Source organism: Indicator indicator, chromosome 1 (genome assembly GCF_027791375.1).
Source record: "Indicator indicator isolate 239-I01 chromosome 1, UM_Iind_1.1, whole genome shotgun sequence".
NCBI lineage: Eukaryota > Metazoa > Chordata > Aves > Piciformes > Indicatoridae > Indicator > Indicator indicator.
In genome coordinates, this window is record NC_072010.1 from 73,837,598 (window position 1) to 73,855,298 (window position 17,701).

At 42.0% G+C, this 17,701-nt stretch overlaps 1 protein-coding gene across 1 annotated transcript; it reads left to right on the forward strand.

Moving 5' to 3' along the window:
- The first annotated feature begins 2,401 nt into the window (after positions 1-2,401).
- Positions 2,402-17,110, forward strand: PLCXD1 (phosphatidylinositol specific phospholipase C X domain containing 1). Its single transcript, XM_054383331.1, has 6 exons — positions 2,402-2,513; positions 4,526-4,662; positions 9,055-9,183; positions 10,260-10,415; positions 15,247-15,430; positions 16,818-17,110. The coding sequence occupies exons 1-6, from the start codon at positions 2,402-2,404 to the stop codon at positions 17,108-17,110; spliced, it is 1,011 nt and encodes a 336-aa protein (XP_054239306.1).
- The last annotated feature ends 591 nt before the right edge of the window (positions 17,111-17,701 follow it).

The following is a 17,701-nucleotide window of genomic DNA, read 5'->3' on the forward strand; positions in this document are numbered from 1 at the left end:
TCTTGCATGTGCCTGTGCTTGTAGGACCACACCACGGCTTGGTCTTGCTGTTTCTGCTCTCTGCTAGTTTTCCCCAGACCCAGCAGGACATTCCTTGTGAAGTGTCCTGGTGCCACAGAGATTAGGGCACTGATGGCACCTTGTGCCAGGCTGAGAAGCTGCTACCCATGGGTTTTGGCTGGACAACAGCAAGGGGTCTGTTGTACAGCGTGGCAAAACCAGTTATGGTCCTTGATGTCTCTGCAGGGGCTTTCTCACCTGACTTGGTGGTGAACTAGTGTAAGGGACTAGCATGGCAGAAACCCAGGTTTTTAATGTTAGCTGTGGGACCATGTCTGTGTTAGCCCAAGCAAAGCAGTGAGAGCATATGATAAGAGGAGGGGGTGGCAGCAGGTAAAGCTGCACTCTTGGATACGTTCTGGGAGTGCTGTCAGTACAAAAGAGCTTATGCACTGGCTGAGGTGTGGCTGGGTGGTGGGGCTTATGGGTCCCTGATGCTCACTGGAATGGCTGTCACTTTTGGAGGGGAATAGAGAAATGAAGCAGCCCCAAAGGCTCCGGAAAGGGAACTATGGAGAAGAGGAAAAGCAATGCTTGTAGTTGTTTCTAGTCTGTGTATAGGACTTGTGCAAATGCTGCCATATGCTGGAGTGTTGCATTCTCAAAACTCCTGGTTTTAGAATTGGAGAAGGAGAAAGACTATCCGGACTTTTGCAACTGCTAAATAACAATGTTGTTTTGAGCATCTGCAGCCCCTGCCCATGCTGGTGCTATCTAGTAGGTAGACTAGGGCAGAGAAGCTCTTGGTGAGCAGTGGTGGGTAGTCTGAGGAAGGACAAAGCACAGCAAAAAGGACCAAGATTAGTTGCAGACATCCGTTGTCTGAGCAAGGGGTCTTCAGGAGAAAAACTCATTAAAATGCAGAGGCAGAGGATGGATGAGTTGATGTGCCTGAGATCAGAACTTTTTACCAACCATAGGTATACCAGATGTGGCATAGAGAGACCATTTGCTTGTGCAGGATGCAAAGATTTTGATATTTTTTGCACCTTTTTCCTAAATAATCCATGGGAGTTTTTTCACTCGTCTTTGCACCATGTTTAAGGAAATGCTCTTCATATAAACAGTGTGGCTCACTTGGAAATCTAGAAAAAACAACCACCTCCCAAAAGCACCCCAAAGAATATTTTGGGGAGAAGCAATCTCATGAATTAAAGCACCAAGATGCAGCAAAAGGGACCAGGGAGCAGTGAGGATGTTTAGCAGAGCATAAAAATCTGCACAAATGTGTATCTGACTTCTATTGCTGTGGCAGGCAAGAAGTAATCATTCACAGTGTCAACTTTTTAAAAAAAGGATTAAAAGGAAGGTGTAACATTACTGATGTAAAAGAAAGTGTCCCAGTACACAGCTGTGAAAAAATACCTAAAGCCTTGAAAACAGTAAGGAGGAGGAAGGCTTTCATCTCAAAACCAGCACCTGAACTTCAGAAACATCCTAGGAAAATTAAAAAAAGTCATAGATAGAGAGCTCATCTTCATGGTCTGCATCATTCAGGAGAACATAAAATGAAAAATAACAGCATAACTCTAGTAGGCCCTGGTGATGATCATGGTTTCTGAGCTGGGTTTCATCCACTGGCATTCCTATATGACCACTGCAAATTTTTCAGAAGACCCCAGAGAGGCTTGTATCCAAGAACAACAGTTCCAGAGTAGTTTTCAGGAAGGGCTGGCCAAACTGAAGTACTTGTGGTCATGTACTCACTAGGAATGAGAAGGACATGAAGAGATCTTCTCAAAATGAGTAACAGGAGGATGCAAGTTTTCCTCTGTGACCCCAGAAGCCAGCATGACCTGAAAATCCAATGTCCTGACATCTTTGTTAAGGCTTTTCATGGAAGTGTTGTTGTGGCAGCTGAATTGATGTTCCAAGGTAAGTCACCTGGTGGTCACAGACCCAGTCCGTGTCCTGGTCCTGCCATTGGTTCCTCTGTCATGCTCCCAGGGCTGCAAAGGGTCAGGGAACAGGTGGTTTTTCACACTGGAGGTAGATTACTTCTCATGATGTTGCAATAGCCAATGTAGGTACTTGTTTCTCCATAACAACCAGCTGCACATATTTGTCTTGGCTGTTTTTTCTTTTCAGTTGGTCAATTTACAAGCCTGAAGCTGGAACCCAGCTTTGGCATTGCGCTGGGAGACAATGTTATCAAAAGTGGCGTATGTTGTGGCCAAGAAGCTCTTAACACTTTGTTGCAATTACTTGTGAGAAGAGTTTTATAGCATTAGCTCTGCACAGGTGCAAAGAACTAAATTCAACCACAGCATGTGGAATGTTTTGTTTTGTTTTGTTTTGTTTTTTTTCCAGAACACACTGTGAATTTCTACAGCAGGCACTAATGGAAGGCCCTTTGCAAACCTCCATTGATGTGTGCCATGAAAATGGCCAGTGGATGTCACAATTACCAGAGAAGCTTTGGGATACTCCCCTCTATAACTTAGCTCTTCCCGGTAAAGATTAACTTGTGTTCTCTGCTGTTTTGTTAGCAGTTCCTTCTGAGTGTTTGTTGTGCCTGTGGATATGCTTGCATAGAGGACAGATGCAAAAAGGTCTCAAGGACAAGTCCATTTTGCCAAACACTGGAAGGCTTTTACAGAGCATTCCTAGGCTATTAGGTTGGAAGATCTTGGTGGCTGTCCAACTGACCTACAAAACTAGTCTAGCTCAGAACAAAAACAGATCAAAACCAACCAGGTCAAGACAGCTCTGACAGGTTTTCAGAGGGAGCAATGACTGGGGGAAACCCAGTTCGGAAGTGGAAGCTTATCTCAGATAGAGAGGACAACAAGGCATGCAAGAAATGTGACAGAGTGCATTCTGAAAGTGTGACAAAGAGACATAGGCAAGTCTCAGTAATTAGTGTTGTGTTTGCACCAGGTTCAGCACAGAGCTGCTGGGGAGGTGTTGCTTCAAGCTCTGATGCTCCCTGGTTTGGTGCTAGCTCACTATCTTTGCATCATGTTTGATGTGTCATGGATATACTCATCTTCATTTCGTTACTGTAACTCACTGACACCAGGAGAAGACTCTTAAATGAGAGGTTACTATCGGTTTGCTGATTGGCATCAGTAGATGCAACACCCTTCGATGGAAGCCAGTTCACTTCTTTCAGACTTGGATTTGGTCCATGGGTATTCAATGGTTTGAATTTTACATCTTGTAAGACAAACTTCTTTGATTGCATGCCCTCATTATCGATCTTCCATCTGCAGTGAGCTCGGTGTGGGTGTTTAAAGAAGGAAAACAGGCAGAAATCTGATTTTAAAAGGTGAAAATGTTGAAAGAGACAGTTAACTTATTGACAGTTTCAAAGAAGTTTCTTTATTTCAGATACAATCTTGTGCTTGTTATTTGTCTACTAGAAATATTGCCATTGGCAGTACTAAAATTGGCCATTCAAGAAGGCATTTCCTAGGACCAGTGAGAGAAGGCTTAAAACCCAAAATATACACATATTCCCTGCATATACTCTGTAAAGATCCCAGCAAGTCACTTCACTGAGTTGTTAGCTTTTCTTACTGATGCTTTGTACAATTAGAAGAAATAACGGAACAGAAAAAGCTAAATGGAATAGAAAATCACTGGTTGCCTGTCCTGAAAAACTTGTGAGTTGCATCAGAGTTTCACCTAAGCATGAGGAAAGAGGTGTGTCAGATTTATTAAGACTTCAAAGAAGTCAAATATTTGGGCAGGCTGTACTTGGCTGTGATGCCTAGCCTGCCACTCTGTAATTCCCTGTGCTGGAAAGAGGTAATTTTTGAAGTCCATGAAAGTTGGAGCTTGTTAATCTATCACATGTAAGCTGGGGCTCAGAATTGCCTCTGAAATCTTCAAATTCCCACCTCTTATGTTGTTTTTCTAGGGAATGAGAGTGTTTAGTTCAAGAGAGATTTTCACCAGCAATTTAAAATTTTAAACACCTAAAGTTACAAGTTATGGGTCAGTCCAGTCAGAAGTGTAAAGAAGATGAATTTCTTCTTCCAGTCCTGTTTTCCTGTGCATAGATAATGTGATGGGAGTATGAAATCCTGCATTTGGACAACTCTGAAAACAGGACATAGTCTAGATAAAATGAACCTTCAGCTATTTATTCCCTGAAAAAAGTGAATTTGCACATGAAGATAATTATTTAAACAGAAGATGCTGGTTGAAACAAACCACTTTATTGTGATTTGAGGCAGACAACAATGATATGTATCTTAAATGGAGACTGCTTTATTGAAAAGTCTCAATGCTTTTCCTACATAAGGATTTCATAGTAAGCTTATCAGTCTCAGGTAAGCAACGCCTCTAGGGGATCCTACCTTTATGCCATAACTACATAGACTGTCAGGCAATGTAAGTGTGTGATTTGGAAACAGGGTATCATTTCAGGTGTGGTGCATATGCAATATAACCATGTTCCATGGCCTTGAATAGTTCAGAAATGACACTTTCTCTACATTTCTTTCTGTATTTACAGGGAGTCATGACACTATGACGTACTGCTTGGATAAAAACTCTGCTGTTAGTGGCAATGAATCCAAGCTGGTGAAGTTTTTAAACAAATGGATACCCTGCATTGTGCACCCCATTATCATGAAGTGGTCTACAACACAGGTAACTGTTGTCTAGCATTCCCATCATGCCTGGGCAAAGTTGAAGCCTATGTTGCAGTGCTGAGAGTATTCACGCAGTCCTGTGTGAAATAAAAGAATAGCCTGCTGCCCAGATACCTGCACTTTCTTGAGCTGCTGTGTTTGAGTGTTGCAGTTTAACCCCAAAAACCAGCTAAATCCCATGCAGCTGCTCACTCATTCTCCCCTCCAGGTGGGATGGGGAGAGGATCAGAAGAGTAAAAATGAGAACACTTGTGGGCTGAGATAAAGGCATGTTAACAGGCAAAGCAAAAGCTGTGCATGCAGCGTAACAAAACAAGGAATTAATTCACCATATCATCCATTCATCAGCAGGTGGGTGTTCAGCCATCTCCAGGAAAGCAAGGCTCCATCACACAATGGTTATTTAGGAAGACAAAATACCATTACTCTGAACGTCACCCCCTTCCTTCTGTCTCCCCTGGCTGTATTTGCTGAGCATTATGTCATATGGTATGGGATATCCCTTTGGTCAGCTGAGGTTAGCTATCCCAGCTGTGTCCTCTCCCAATTCCTTGTGCACCCCCAGCCTACTCTGTGGTGGGGTGGGGTGAGAAGCAGAAAAGGCCTTGACTCTGTGCTGTCACTGCTCAGCAGTCACTAAAACAGCCCAATATACTGTTTCCAGCATAGATCCAAAGCACAGCCCCATACCAGCTGCTGTGAAGAAAATCAACTCTTTCCCATCCAAACCCAGCACACCAGGATGTGAAACAGGTGCTATTCATACCAAATCATCTTTTGAGGGGGAAAAGCCTGTAGATAAGGCAGAGATGATACACAAAGAAAAGCTGATCTCTTGGTACTAGAAACTCAACATCTCTTTTTCTGTTGACATTATAAATAACATTTAATATTAGTATAACTAGAAGAGTTTTTTTCTTTCTCTTGCACTTTGTTCAGAAAGTAAAAATGGTGATCACTGTCGTGTGAGATATCAGTTGTTTTCCCTATCTGTGTATTTCACCAATCAGCAGAGACAAAAATCTTATTGAATGGAAATTTTTTTCTTCCCCATAACAGGGAATGAAGATGTAGTCCCACATGTAAGGTTTAGTTAATATTTTTAAATGTCTAAATATTAAGCTATTATTTATCTCTTTATTTTTCACAAAAGTGTGTTAAAGACAAAATTGAGCATCATGAGCTTAAGCAAAAGATTTTATAGAATCATAGAATGGCTTGAGTTGGAAGGGACTTAAAGATCGTTTTCCAACCCCCTGTCATGGGCTGGGACACCTCCTACTAGACCAGGTTACTCAAAGCCTCATTCAGCCTGGTCTGAAACACCTCCAGGGATGAGGTATCCTCAACTTCTCTGGGCAGCCTGTTCCAGTGTCTCACCACTCTCCCAGTAAAGAACTTCTTCCTAACATCTACTCTAATTCTATCCTGCTCTAGTTTAAAACCATTGCCCCTTGTCCTGTCACCACATACCCTTATAAAATACCCCTCTAAAGTATGCTTCTACAGAACATACTTTCCTGGCATCAAAGAGGTTCCAAAAATCTTTTTACCATTGTTCTGTTGTTCATTATTAGGGAATTAAATCTGAATAATTGATAAATGGTAATATTTATGCCTTGGCTTCTTTTATTGCATTTGAGCAGACCTGGCAAACTGGAGTCTCAGACAGTGAATATGTCATGGCAGTGATGAACTGATGTGGAAAGGCAGTACAGTGCCTTGTCTTGAGCTGCTTTTTCCTGAAGCCAATGATAGATAAAGATACCTTTTGACTTGTGGGTTGCTGGCCAATGAGGTGACCTTTGCTGGTGACAAACAAGCTCACTACATCACACCATTATAGTGATTTTCTGGTCTGAACCTAGCAAGCTGAATGGGAAGTGGCCTGGCACTGATAGGAAAGAGGCATGGTTGCAGTCCTCTGCAGTGATCAAGTTATCTTTGTGAGGAGGTGACTCCACCTTTGGTACCCAAAACAGACACCAAGAAGCCCTCCTGATGGTAGGATCCACGGGTTCTGGGATGACTCTTCTATGGAGAAGAGTCTGGACCTCAGGGAGACCTAATAGTGACCTTCCAGTACCTGAAGGGAGCCTACAAGAAGGCTGGAAAGGGCCTGTTTACAAAGGCCTGTAGTGATAGGATGAGAGGCAAGGGTTTGAAATTAGAGAAGAGTAGATTTAGGTTAGATGTTAGGGTGGAAGTTCTTCACCATGAGGGTAGTGAAACACTGAAACAGGTTACCTGGGGAGGCAGTTGAGGCCTCATTCTTGAAGATATTCAAGGTCAGGCTCAATGGAGCTCTGGGCAAGCTGACCTAATGGAGGATATCCCTGCTCACTGCAGGGGGGTTGGGCTGGGTGACCTTTGGATGTCCCTAACCCAAACCATTCTGTGATTCTGTGACCTGCTACCTAGGAGGCAATGGCTGGGTTGAGCCCTGGCTATTTTGGGTGTAGTTTAGAGGCCCAAATCTTTCTTGCGCAATGGCCAGCGTCAGGTATGTAACTTCCATTCATGTCCTGGATGTGTGGTGTGGGATGGCACAACTGAGCAGCATCGCTCCCCAAGGCTTCCTCTTACATTTTGCCCTGTTCACACTCTGATTCAGTATCCAAACCCAGGTGACTAATTAGAGGGTCTAATTTGTCCAGTTTTCCCATGCAGTCAACAGAAAGAAATTAATTCATCCCAAGGGAAGTTCGAAACAGTTATATCATCTGGTGCTCTTTCTGGCCATAAAGGTTACATATATGTGACCTACAGCCATACATTCCTATCTCCAGCATGCTCCAAGTGAAGGTGGGCACAGCGCACTCCTTCAACTGCTCCAGCCTGGTGGAGACGGAGCAGGCACAGAGGGAGCTGTTGCCCTGAGCCACTGCATTACCTGCACCCCAGGGCATGCAGGGCTAGGCTGCTCTGCAACCCTGCAGCTTAGGCACAGCCTGAGGAGATTAAATTCCCAGCCTAAGAACAGAAAGTTAGGTGGTTGAAGCTAGGCAGGGTGAGCATCCTGTCATGTGTCTTAGGCTCAGTCTTGGCCCTAAAGCTATTAATGTGGTTATTCAGATGGAATGCCTTGTGTATTGATCTGGCTTTTACTGAATCCTTTCTGGCCCAAATTGGGACACTGTGTGCTTTCTGAAACCTAAGCATTGTCCATAGAAGGTTGAATTGAGACAATTTACTGTTTAAACATTTGATTGATTATATTTTCTTATGCAAGGAGAGCCTTGATGTGTATGAGACGTATCATTTGTGAATTTTTGTCTTTTAAACTCAGTTTTATCACCTGTTCCATGCAGTCCTCAAATCCAGTAGAAGAGGTCTGAGGAAAGCAGAAATAGAAGAGGATGCCTGTTTTATAGGGCTTCTGCAGGTTCCTGTATTCATAGAATGATTTGGGTTGGAAGGAACCTTAAAGATCCATCTGGTTCCAACCCTGCTGCCATGGGCAGGGACACCTTCCACTGGACCGAGTTGCTCAAGGCCTCATCCAACCTGGCCATGAACACCTCCAGGGAGGGGGCTTCCAGGACCTTCTTGAGCAACCTGTTCTAGTACCTCACTGCTCTTAAAGAATTTCTTTCTAATATCCAGTCTAAATCTACCTTCCTCAAGCTTCAATCCAATCCTTCTCATCCTATCACTGCAAGCCCTTGTAAAAAGTCCCTTCCTGGCTTTCTTGTAGGCCCCTTTCAGGAAGGCTGCTAAAAGGTCTCCCCAGAGCCTTCTTGTCTGCAGGCTGAACAGCCCCAGCTCTCACAGCCTGTCCCTGTGAGGGAGGTGCTCCAGCCCTTTGACCATCTTCATGGCCTTTCTCTAGACCCACTTCAGCAGTTCAATGTCCCTCTTTTGCTGGGGGAACCAGAACTGGATGCAGTTAATTCAAACTTTTTTTTTTAAGAGACTTTATCTTGAAAAAGAACAATAATCAGTACTTTTTTTCTATTTTTGTTTTTCCTTCTGTTGAGGATGAGTGAGCTCCACAGAGACAAGCATGGTAAAATCTTTGATCTAATAAAATAAATACAGTGTTTCTAAGGTGCTGATCCTGCAATTTTTTTCTTCATATGAATAGTCTTGTGAAGACTATTGTGTATTTATGCACAGGTTAATGGATCTTTAACTTCCAGAACACAACAAAGGCAGAGGTCTGAAACTAATCTAACCTGTAGTATATGCTGCAGGAAAATTGGGATCTCTCTTGTTGGAGAGTAAAATGCTTCCAAGTTGTGAGTTGGTGCTACATAGTGTTGTTTTAAAGATGAAAGACCTGTGAAGGATGTCATAGGGCTAACTTTGTGCACTTTTTTCAGCTTTCTAAACAGAAGCAACTCTCTTCTAAGCTCTCAGGACCTTTGTCTTCTGTTTCACCGTTCAGGTACTGACTGTGACAGAGCAACTTGAGGCCGGAGCTAGATATCTGGATTTCAGGATTGCTCACAAGGCTAACGATCCATCTCTGAATTTGTACTTTGTGCATATGGTTTACACAACTGTTACTGTACAGGTATTGTCCATACCTTTGGGATGACTACAAAACCAGTGCTGTTTCTTTTATTTAAGACCCATCATAACCAGAAAATGCTGGCCCAAGGTTTTCTGAGTAGTTTATTTGTTTTCCTAATGTGAAGACTTCAAACTGGAAAAACTCAGCAAAGCTGGAAATTAGTTCTCTGCTGCCTAGTCCCTACCAAGTGCGTGATGTTTCAAGGGTTTATCTTATGTTGTCCAGGATGCTACCCAGGGCAATCCCATTTCCTCCATAAAGAGAGAAGTTATTAAAGAGAAGAAGGTATTAAAAGCATAATAAAATCATAGAAACACTGGTTATTTGTTTAAGGGAAAAGTATTTAATTGAAAGACAAACTGAAATCTGGATCCCATGATCAAAATACTGTCACGTGCTCTGAAGAAACTACTCTGAGTTGTTCTTTGCATGTGCGTTGTCACTGTGGAGTAGTTTACATCTGTTTGCTGAGACCCATGCTGCAATGCATAGCCAGCTAATGCACCTTTTTATCTGTAGACTACCTGGCTAAACTTCAGTTTCATGTTCATGACTCTGAACCCTTCACATGTTGAGATTTCATGGTAACTGGCATACTCATGTAAACAGATGTAGTGCCTGGCTACCCTTCTTATTATATGGGGTCTTCAACAAGTTGTCATTGCCCATAACAAAGCAGGAAAATGTGTCCTGTTATGTTTAAACAAGCATAGAACTTTTCCCTGGTTTTGAGTTTGCCATTAATATGTTGTTCATCCTTAAAGAATCTTGGGGAGACAGGTTGAGTGCTGGGCAGTAGGAGATTCATGGGTATTATCAGAATACAAAGCTGTTAAGGGTAGTGGTTAGGACCACATCCAAAGGAAATCCACACAGATGTGCAGACAGTAGGTTTTCCTGTGGTGCATCTCTCTGCACCAGTTTGTGGGCAGTCAGATGGCCATCCTGCAGAAACCTACGCTGATTTTCATTATTGTGATTGTGAGTCTACCTCACCATCAATACTCTTGGTTTTGTGGCCTTTCCTCTGCACAGCATAGATGATTTTTCTAAGATGACATCTCTCTCTCTTGTAGGACGTTCTGTGGGAAGTGCTAAAGTGGTTGGAAACTCATCCACAGGAAGTTATCATCTTAGCCTGCAGGAATTTTGATGGATTAACCAGGAGACTTCATCGTCATCTTATTGCCCGTATAAAAGAGATTTTCCACTGTAAACTATGTCCCAGAAATGTAAGTATGGGATCCCTTTTTTCCCCTTCATTTTAGGAATGATATACTATGGTAAGATACTTGATTCCAAAATTTTAGATACATTCTCCTTTCACTGTATTTTTAACCTAGGAAGAGTACCATTTGCTGCATCAGAGATAGATCTCTACCTAATAAATTTGAGGACATAAAGCAAGCTGACATCCCACAGCGTGGAGGAAGAAATTAAATTTGACTGTCATCTCTTTAAAGTTGTGGGAAAATAGCAGGGGGACAACTGTCATCTACTGCCCTTTTTGAGTCTTGTTTTCTTTTGTTAGTTTGTTGCATTGGTTTTGTTGTTGTTGGGGTTTTTTAATTTTCTTTTCCTTGGGTTTTTTGTTCGTTTTTAAGAAAAGTAGGTAGAGGTCTGTTAGAAATACAGTTCATACTATGTTTATAAAACCTAAAAGATCATTTTTTCCCCCATTCACAGCAATAATTATAAATGTATTTTTTATATCAATCTCGTCCAACTCCACCATGAAAAGCAGGACCAATTTCAAAGTTACGGTGGGCTGTGCCATCCATTCTTGGCTGTCTTCAAGGATGGAGATTCCACAACCTTTCTGTACAGCCTAGTCCAACATTTGACCACATTCATAGTAAATGTGGTTTTTTCTTACCTATCTGATCAGAATCTCTCTTGCTCTAACTTGTCTAATACTTTCATCCTTTTGCTATGTAAGTCTAGGGAGTCTTCTCTATATCTTCCGTTAGGTATTTGCAGATAGTCATAAGACCTGTCCATAGTCTTCTCTTCTTCACACTGAACAGACACAGCTCTCTCAGCCTGTCTTTGTGTGTCATTCTTCAGTCTCTAGCTGCATGCTGCAAAATGTCTGTGACTTTTTGTACTGGGAAAGCCTCAGCTGGAGACAGTACTTGAGATGCAGTCCCACAATTGTGGAGTAGAGAAGGAAAGAACCTGTTCTCTTGACATACTCTATGTGCCTTTACTCATACAGCCCAATTTGCAGTTGACCTTTGCCAGGGGGCACACTCGCTCCTGTTTAGCTTGATGTCCCCAATGGCCTCCAGGTCATTGTCTGCAAAGCAGGTTGCTAGCCATCTGCCCCAAGATTGTCTTGTTTCATTGAGTGCATCCATTCAGGTGCAGGGTTTTGCCTTTGTTGAGCTTCATGAGGTTACTCTCACCTGATGTCTCTGTCCTGTTGAGGTCCTTCTTATTAGCATCTCTGGCCTCAGTACATTTCTGCTGGCATTGACTTTCTTTCCTTCTTTCCTGGACATGATTAGCTGGAGCTGACCTTCCAACCAGCCTAATGTGTTTTCAGTCAACCAAACTTCTAGAAAAGCCTTAGTTTAAAGAATTGGAAATTATTTGATTGCTACATTGTAGAAGCTGAGATTTTTTAGCTTCCTTTTTTTAAATTTTTTTTTTATTTTTAACAAGGTGTGGGAGCTTTAAGTGGTTAAACAATTAACATTTCAAAGGATCAGAGGAACAGAGTATTTTCTCTGGAGATGTGGCAGGTACAGGATAATGATGACCCTGTTTGGGATTTGACTGCAGCCTTTGAAGCTGGTGTATCAGTAACGGTGACTATTACCATTTCAAAGCATTTTGCACAGCAGAGTTAAAATAGAACAATTCTCAGCAAAATGAGGGGATTCTGAATATTCAGGCCTCAGATGAATAACTGGAGACCTGAGTGATACTGTTTTGTTGTTTCCCCAAGTAACTTGTGTTTGTAAATTGTGGATGAGCAGAGCAATACTGGGGAAGATGGTAAGATTTGCTTTCAGACACAGGGCCAGATCTTAAAAAGAAAGAGGTTACTAATTGCAAAATGGGCAAGCTGTTGCTGGTAAGTTTACTGAATGAAGATGATGAATGAATGGTGTGTCGGTGTGAGCTGAAATTCCCCCCCCCCCAACAATAACCAGGCTAGCTCAGTCTGGAAGCAAATGAAAAGCTGTATTTACAAGCAGAGTCTAAAATCTACAATGAAATGCAATGAATATGTACAAATATACAAAATTCACAACATTCACAAATATATACAATCAACAGAAAAGCACAACCGATCTCCCTTTGCTTCCCCCCAAGGGTATCCTCCCAAAGGGGCCTCTCTCTCCCAGGAGCTTCCCCCCCAGACCCCCCTGGACAGAGAAGCAGAGTTAGTTAAGCAGAAAGTTGTTAACTTAGCTGCCAAGGTCAGTGTGTTATCTTCAGCCAGAAGAGAAGAAGAAACAGCAGCCAGACAGCCCAGCAACTGCCCCCACTGCAGAACGCAGAATGTGCCGAATGCCTACTTTGTTTTGGGTAATAGTTCTTAAACATTTCTATCTATCCAATGGAAGTGTTTAGGACAATCGTTATTTTGCTTTCTTACACCCAGTAGTGACTTATTTACACTCTTTCACTTTCTCTGTTCTGAATTTTGCAAGGAAAAATTAAAAAGACAGTTTCAAACCATCACAAATGGTTTGAGATCACCTGACTGAAGAAATTGTTTCCGAGTTGCGTCCAGGGGGACTGAGGAAGGGTGGGCACTGGAGAAAAGAGAAGCCAAGTACTTTGCACAGCCTGGAAGACTTTATTTCTATGGGGCCTGTGACCAGCACAATGGATCTCACTGTCTTTGGAAGTTCGGGTTAGGTAGTTGTGGGGCTGTTCAGTATTACAAACTAAGATTTGTATCAAATAACCAAGTACTTGCTCAGTTATTCTAAAATAATCTGTTGCCTACTTTATTTCAAGACTGCAACTCTGTTGTCATACAAAAGTAATCATCAAAGGGTTTATGAAGCAGCTGCTAAGTAGAGTATGTAGTACTGGCACAGGCCACAGCGTGACAACATTACATTGTGTTTAAAATTTTAATTGCTTTAACTATTCAAGGTGTCTTGCTTTGATCTGGATTACTAGGGTTTAAAAAATCCCTTGTTAGACATCTAGTTTAATTTCTGCTTTGTTTGCAAAATAAGCACCTGTGCTCATGTACATATGTCTGATAGCTGTTTTTTTGGTGGTTTTTTTTTTAAGAGGTTCCAGCTTTTGAAGGCAGCTGGAGTAAAACAAAGGCTGCTGTCATGTACAGATTTTTGTAGTCTGAGTAGCTTGTGTCTTAATTTTGCAGTTATTTGCTGACCTAATTGTGGCTTGCACTCTCTTTCTTGGATGAAGTAAGAGGGATTCCCGTGTTCATTCAACCCCTGGCTCTCTTCAAAGATTTATATGAAACATTTTTCAACCGCCTTTGGCTTTTAATTAATAAGTTTTAATTGAAACATCAAAAAGCCACTATTTCCTTAAAACAAGGATCAGACACAGCTTTTAATGACAACATTCTTAAAAACCCCAATACCTGTTAAAAACGTTGGTTTTCACAGAATCACAGAATGGCAGGGGATGGAAGGGACCTCTGAAGATCATCTGCTAGAATAGAATCACACAGGAACCATGCAGGCAGGTTTTGAATGCCTCCAGAGATGGAGACGAATTTTGCAAGTAAAACTTGTCAGAGAACCTCGATTTTCTCCAATAGTAGCTTCTGAGGACTGGAAAATATAATTTCATATTGAAGCAGTTACATGTAACAGACCTGTTTCAGCCTGAGAAGGTTTCTGACTCAAGTATTCCTCTCTCAATTCAAAATGCCTGGAGCATCCCAGTTTCAGAAACTTTCCACTTAGAGAAATCAGAATTAACATATTGTAATGAAATGTCTATTTTTATATATTTTATAATTTAATATCTTGGGAGGTGGTATCTTCAAACACCATGGTAACTTATTTACACAGTATATTTACAGGTTCTATTCAGTTGTGGGTATTACTCCTCTGTCTGGTATCTTCCCAGATGCTATGGCTATAATTTAAGCAGTCCTTGGCTTGGAGAGGGCTAGGGGAGCCTCTCTCTTGTGTGCTTCATTGCTGGGCTGTAGCCCCTTTGAGATTCAATTCTCTTGGAGCTTTTCCCCTTTCTGCCTTGGTCCAGGTGTAAGGCCTGGGCGTAGTTGTTGCCTGTTAGTGCAAGCCCTTCAGCTTCTACTTGGGGCAGCATTTGGCTCTTGTTGCTGTCTGGGTGAGAACAAGGCAAGTTGCCTGACTTCTTGGCTGGTTTCAATACTGTCCCAAGACAATTAATGCCCTTTGGTAACGCAGGACCCTGATAACTGGACCTGTATAGGATGGGGCATATCCAAACATGGCCAGGGGCACCTACAGTTCACAGCTTTGTTAATTACATGTGGTACATGTTTATCTGGACCAGGAAGTGTCCAGGTTTGCACAATTGCAGGTGCTTAGTCCATTGTCTGTGCTAGGGCATGTTTTGGGGTTTCAGGACACATATCTCTTGAAGACTTACATTTAGTCTCACCAAGTCCTAAGCGTTTTTTTTTTTTTTAAATCCAAATTTGTCACTGTAGCCATCAATGTAGAGCATTTGCCAAAATTATTCTTCTTTCTCTGTGGCTGTATTCCTAGAGTTGGCTTTGCCTCCTTCTATCTCCTCTCACCAAATGACTTGTGTTGTCTTTTCCCAGCAAATTTTCAGCAGTGGTATGTGTATGAGGGCTCACATAGGGATATTTTCTTGTTATACAGGTGTAAGAATTTGAGTTACATATTTTGCCATAGTTGAAGGAGGAATCTGCTGAAGCTCCCAGACTCCCGGTAGCCCCTTCAGCTTGTAATCCAGCCAACTACCTGCTGGGCTGTATGCTTAAGAGCTTTGTTTGAAATGAATCTGTGCCTCTCTACCAGGGTGATGCCACATGCTGGTATTTGAACTTCAGGAATGCTGTGGTGTTGACTTTAACCTGGACATACTGTCTTTCAGGTGGTGCCAACTCTGCGGACCATGTGGCAGCGTGGCCATCAGGTTATAGTCTCGTACGAAGAGGACATGGAAGTGGAGAAGCACCGTGAGCTGTGGCCTGCGATCCCATACTGGTGGGGAAACAAAACTGCCACTCGTGCTCTTATCCAGTATCTGGAGCGCATGAAGCGGAGGGGCCGTCCAGGTAGGCACAGGGAGTCACTTGGAGGAAACAAAGGGCATGTACAGCAATTCAAAACAGATAGGAAGTTGGACAACTGTAGCGTTATGGGATAGAACCACTTCATACATGTGACGTGGCCATGTTGCCAAGTCCTCTGCCCACCTATGGGCAAGTGCAACATTCCTTTTTTGCAGTGAAATACACATCTTTGTGTGTAGATGCACAGACTAGAAAAATAATGGCAGCTACTTCATTTGTGTAATCCCATGGAAAAGAAGCCTTCAAGCACAGACCAGTTCACTGGCATTGCTGTGCCCCATCTTTTGCATAGCAGACTGCTTCCTCAGTCCAGTGCTTGCTGCTTCAGCACAGATGATGAGGGAAGTGCATTATAGAAGGGTTTGGGTTGGAAGGGACCTTAAAAGATACATCTGGCTCCAATCCCCTTAGCAGGGGGACCTTCCATTAGACCAAGTTGCTCAAAGCCCCATCCAGCCTGGCCTTGAACAATTCCAGGGAGGGGGCATCCACCCATCCATCTGGGTAACTTGTTCTAGTGTCTCATCACCCTTGTGTTGAACAATTTCTTCTTAATATCTTATCCATGTCTTCCCTTTCAGTCTGAAAGTGTTACCTCTTGTCCTAGCACTACATTCTCTGAGACCCTTTCCGTATTTCATGTAAGCCTCTTCCAGGCACTGGAAGGCTTTTGTAAGTTCTCCCTGAGGCCTTCTCTTATCTGGGCTGAACAAGCCAGCTCTCTCAAGCCTGTCTTCATAGAGAGGTGCTACAGCCCTCTGATCATCTTCATGGCCCTTCTGGACTCAGCAGAGAAGGTCTATGTCTTTCTTACGCTAGCCTTGTGGAAAAAAAATAACCTACAAGAATGATGCTTGAAGGCTGTAGTTGCCTCAGCAGCACAATCATGCTGGTGTAATCTAAGATGAAAGAAATTCAGTTCACAATGTCTGATGCAGCTCTGTGATGTGCATGACAGAGGTGATGAAGGGGAGAATGCTTCAAAGCACACTTCCCAGCCAAAGGAAAAAGCTCATGTAGGTGCATCCCATGTTCCCATCCATCATGGAGGAAGGCTAAGCATCTGGAAGTAACCTTTAGAGAAACAAACATACTCTGCAAAGTAGGACTAGTTAGTGAAGAACTTTTAGGCTAAACGGGAATGGGTTGGTAATGGAGCTTAGTTCAGTAACTTTACTACAGCATGTAGTAACAACAAAGGAAGACAGTTTACTGAAACAGTTTTAGAGATATTAAACATACGTAAAGAGTATGAAGTTAGTATTTCAGTGATTTCCAAAGGAACAAGATCTGGAGCTAATGCAATGCTGAGCAGTTTCAGTTCTTCTCAAAGGAATATTTAAAGTGTCACTTTCTGATTTTGTTTCAGAAAAATTCTTTGTAGCGGGGATTAATGTTACTGAAAATTTAAGGTATATACTCCTCCACCCATTTGGATCATTGAAGAAAATGACACTTAAGAGTCTTCCATGCTTGAAAATCTGGATAAGGCAGCAGTATCCAGGACCAAAAAAAGAATGTATTAACATCATTGCTGGAGACTTTATAGGAAACGATGATTTTGTCAAAGATGTGATAGAACTTAATGCAAAAATTAATCCTCCATTGCACTGTCAAAGTAAAGGGTCTGGAAAAAGTAGCATTGAATTCTCAGCTCCTTAATCTACTAAAAGATGAAAAGGCTTTGCCTGCATTTAATGTGCCCTGGCTTAAACATCCTGGATCCTATAAAAGTCCAGTTAACTTAAACCAAAGTTAAGAGTCAGTAAAAAATGTGCTCCCAGCATCATTAAGGTTTCAAGGCCTTTTCATAGGCAAGACAGCAGGCAGAGCTTGCTAAGTCTCTAGAGGACTATGGTATATAAAGGTATAATTTATTTGGAGGAGCTTAAATTCTGTAGCAATTGGCAATATTGAAAGTCCTTAATTTTATTTAATTTCACATAGGAACAAGAAGGAGAAATATGTCAATAGCTCCTTGCAACGAACCCTGATTCTTAGTCTTTTATATCAGTCTGAAAATGACTTCTTTGTATTCATAGTTTGTGTTAAATATACAAAAGGAACAGTTAAAAAATATTCTTAATATATCAAAAATATTGCATTGATAATAATATTTGACATAATTTTTATATATATACATTTATATATATACACACACATCATTAACATTGGAGATCTCCTGTAAGCAGCTGCACTGCTGTGAGCCCCTTTACCAACAAGGTAGTCACTAAATTACTTTTAAGAGGTTTG

Coding starts and splice junctions, on each gene's coding strand:
- PLCXD1 (XM_054383331.1), top strand. CDS start 2,402: ATGGAAGGCCCTTTGCAAACCTCCATTGATGTGTGCCATGAAAATGGC. Junction 4,663..9,054: donor TGAAGTGGTCTACAACACAG/GTAACTGTTGTC, acceptor TTCACCGTTCAG/GTACTGACTGTGACAGAGCA. Junction 9,184..10,259: donor ACACAACTGTTACTGTACAG/GTATTGTCCATA, acceptor TCTCTCTTGTAG/GACGTTCTGTGGGAAGTGCT.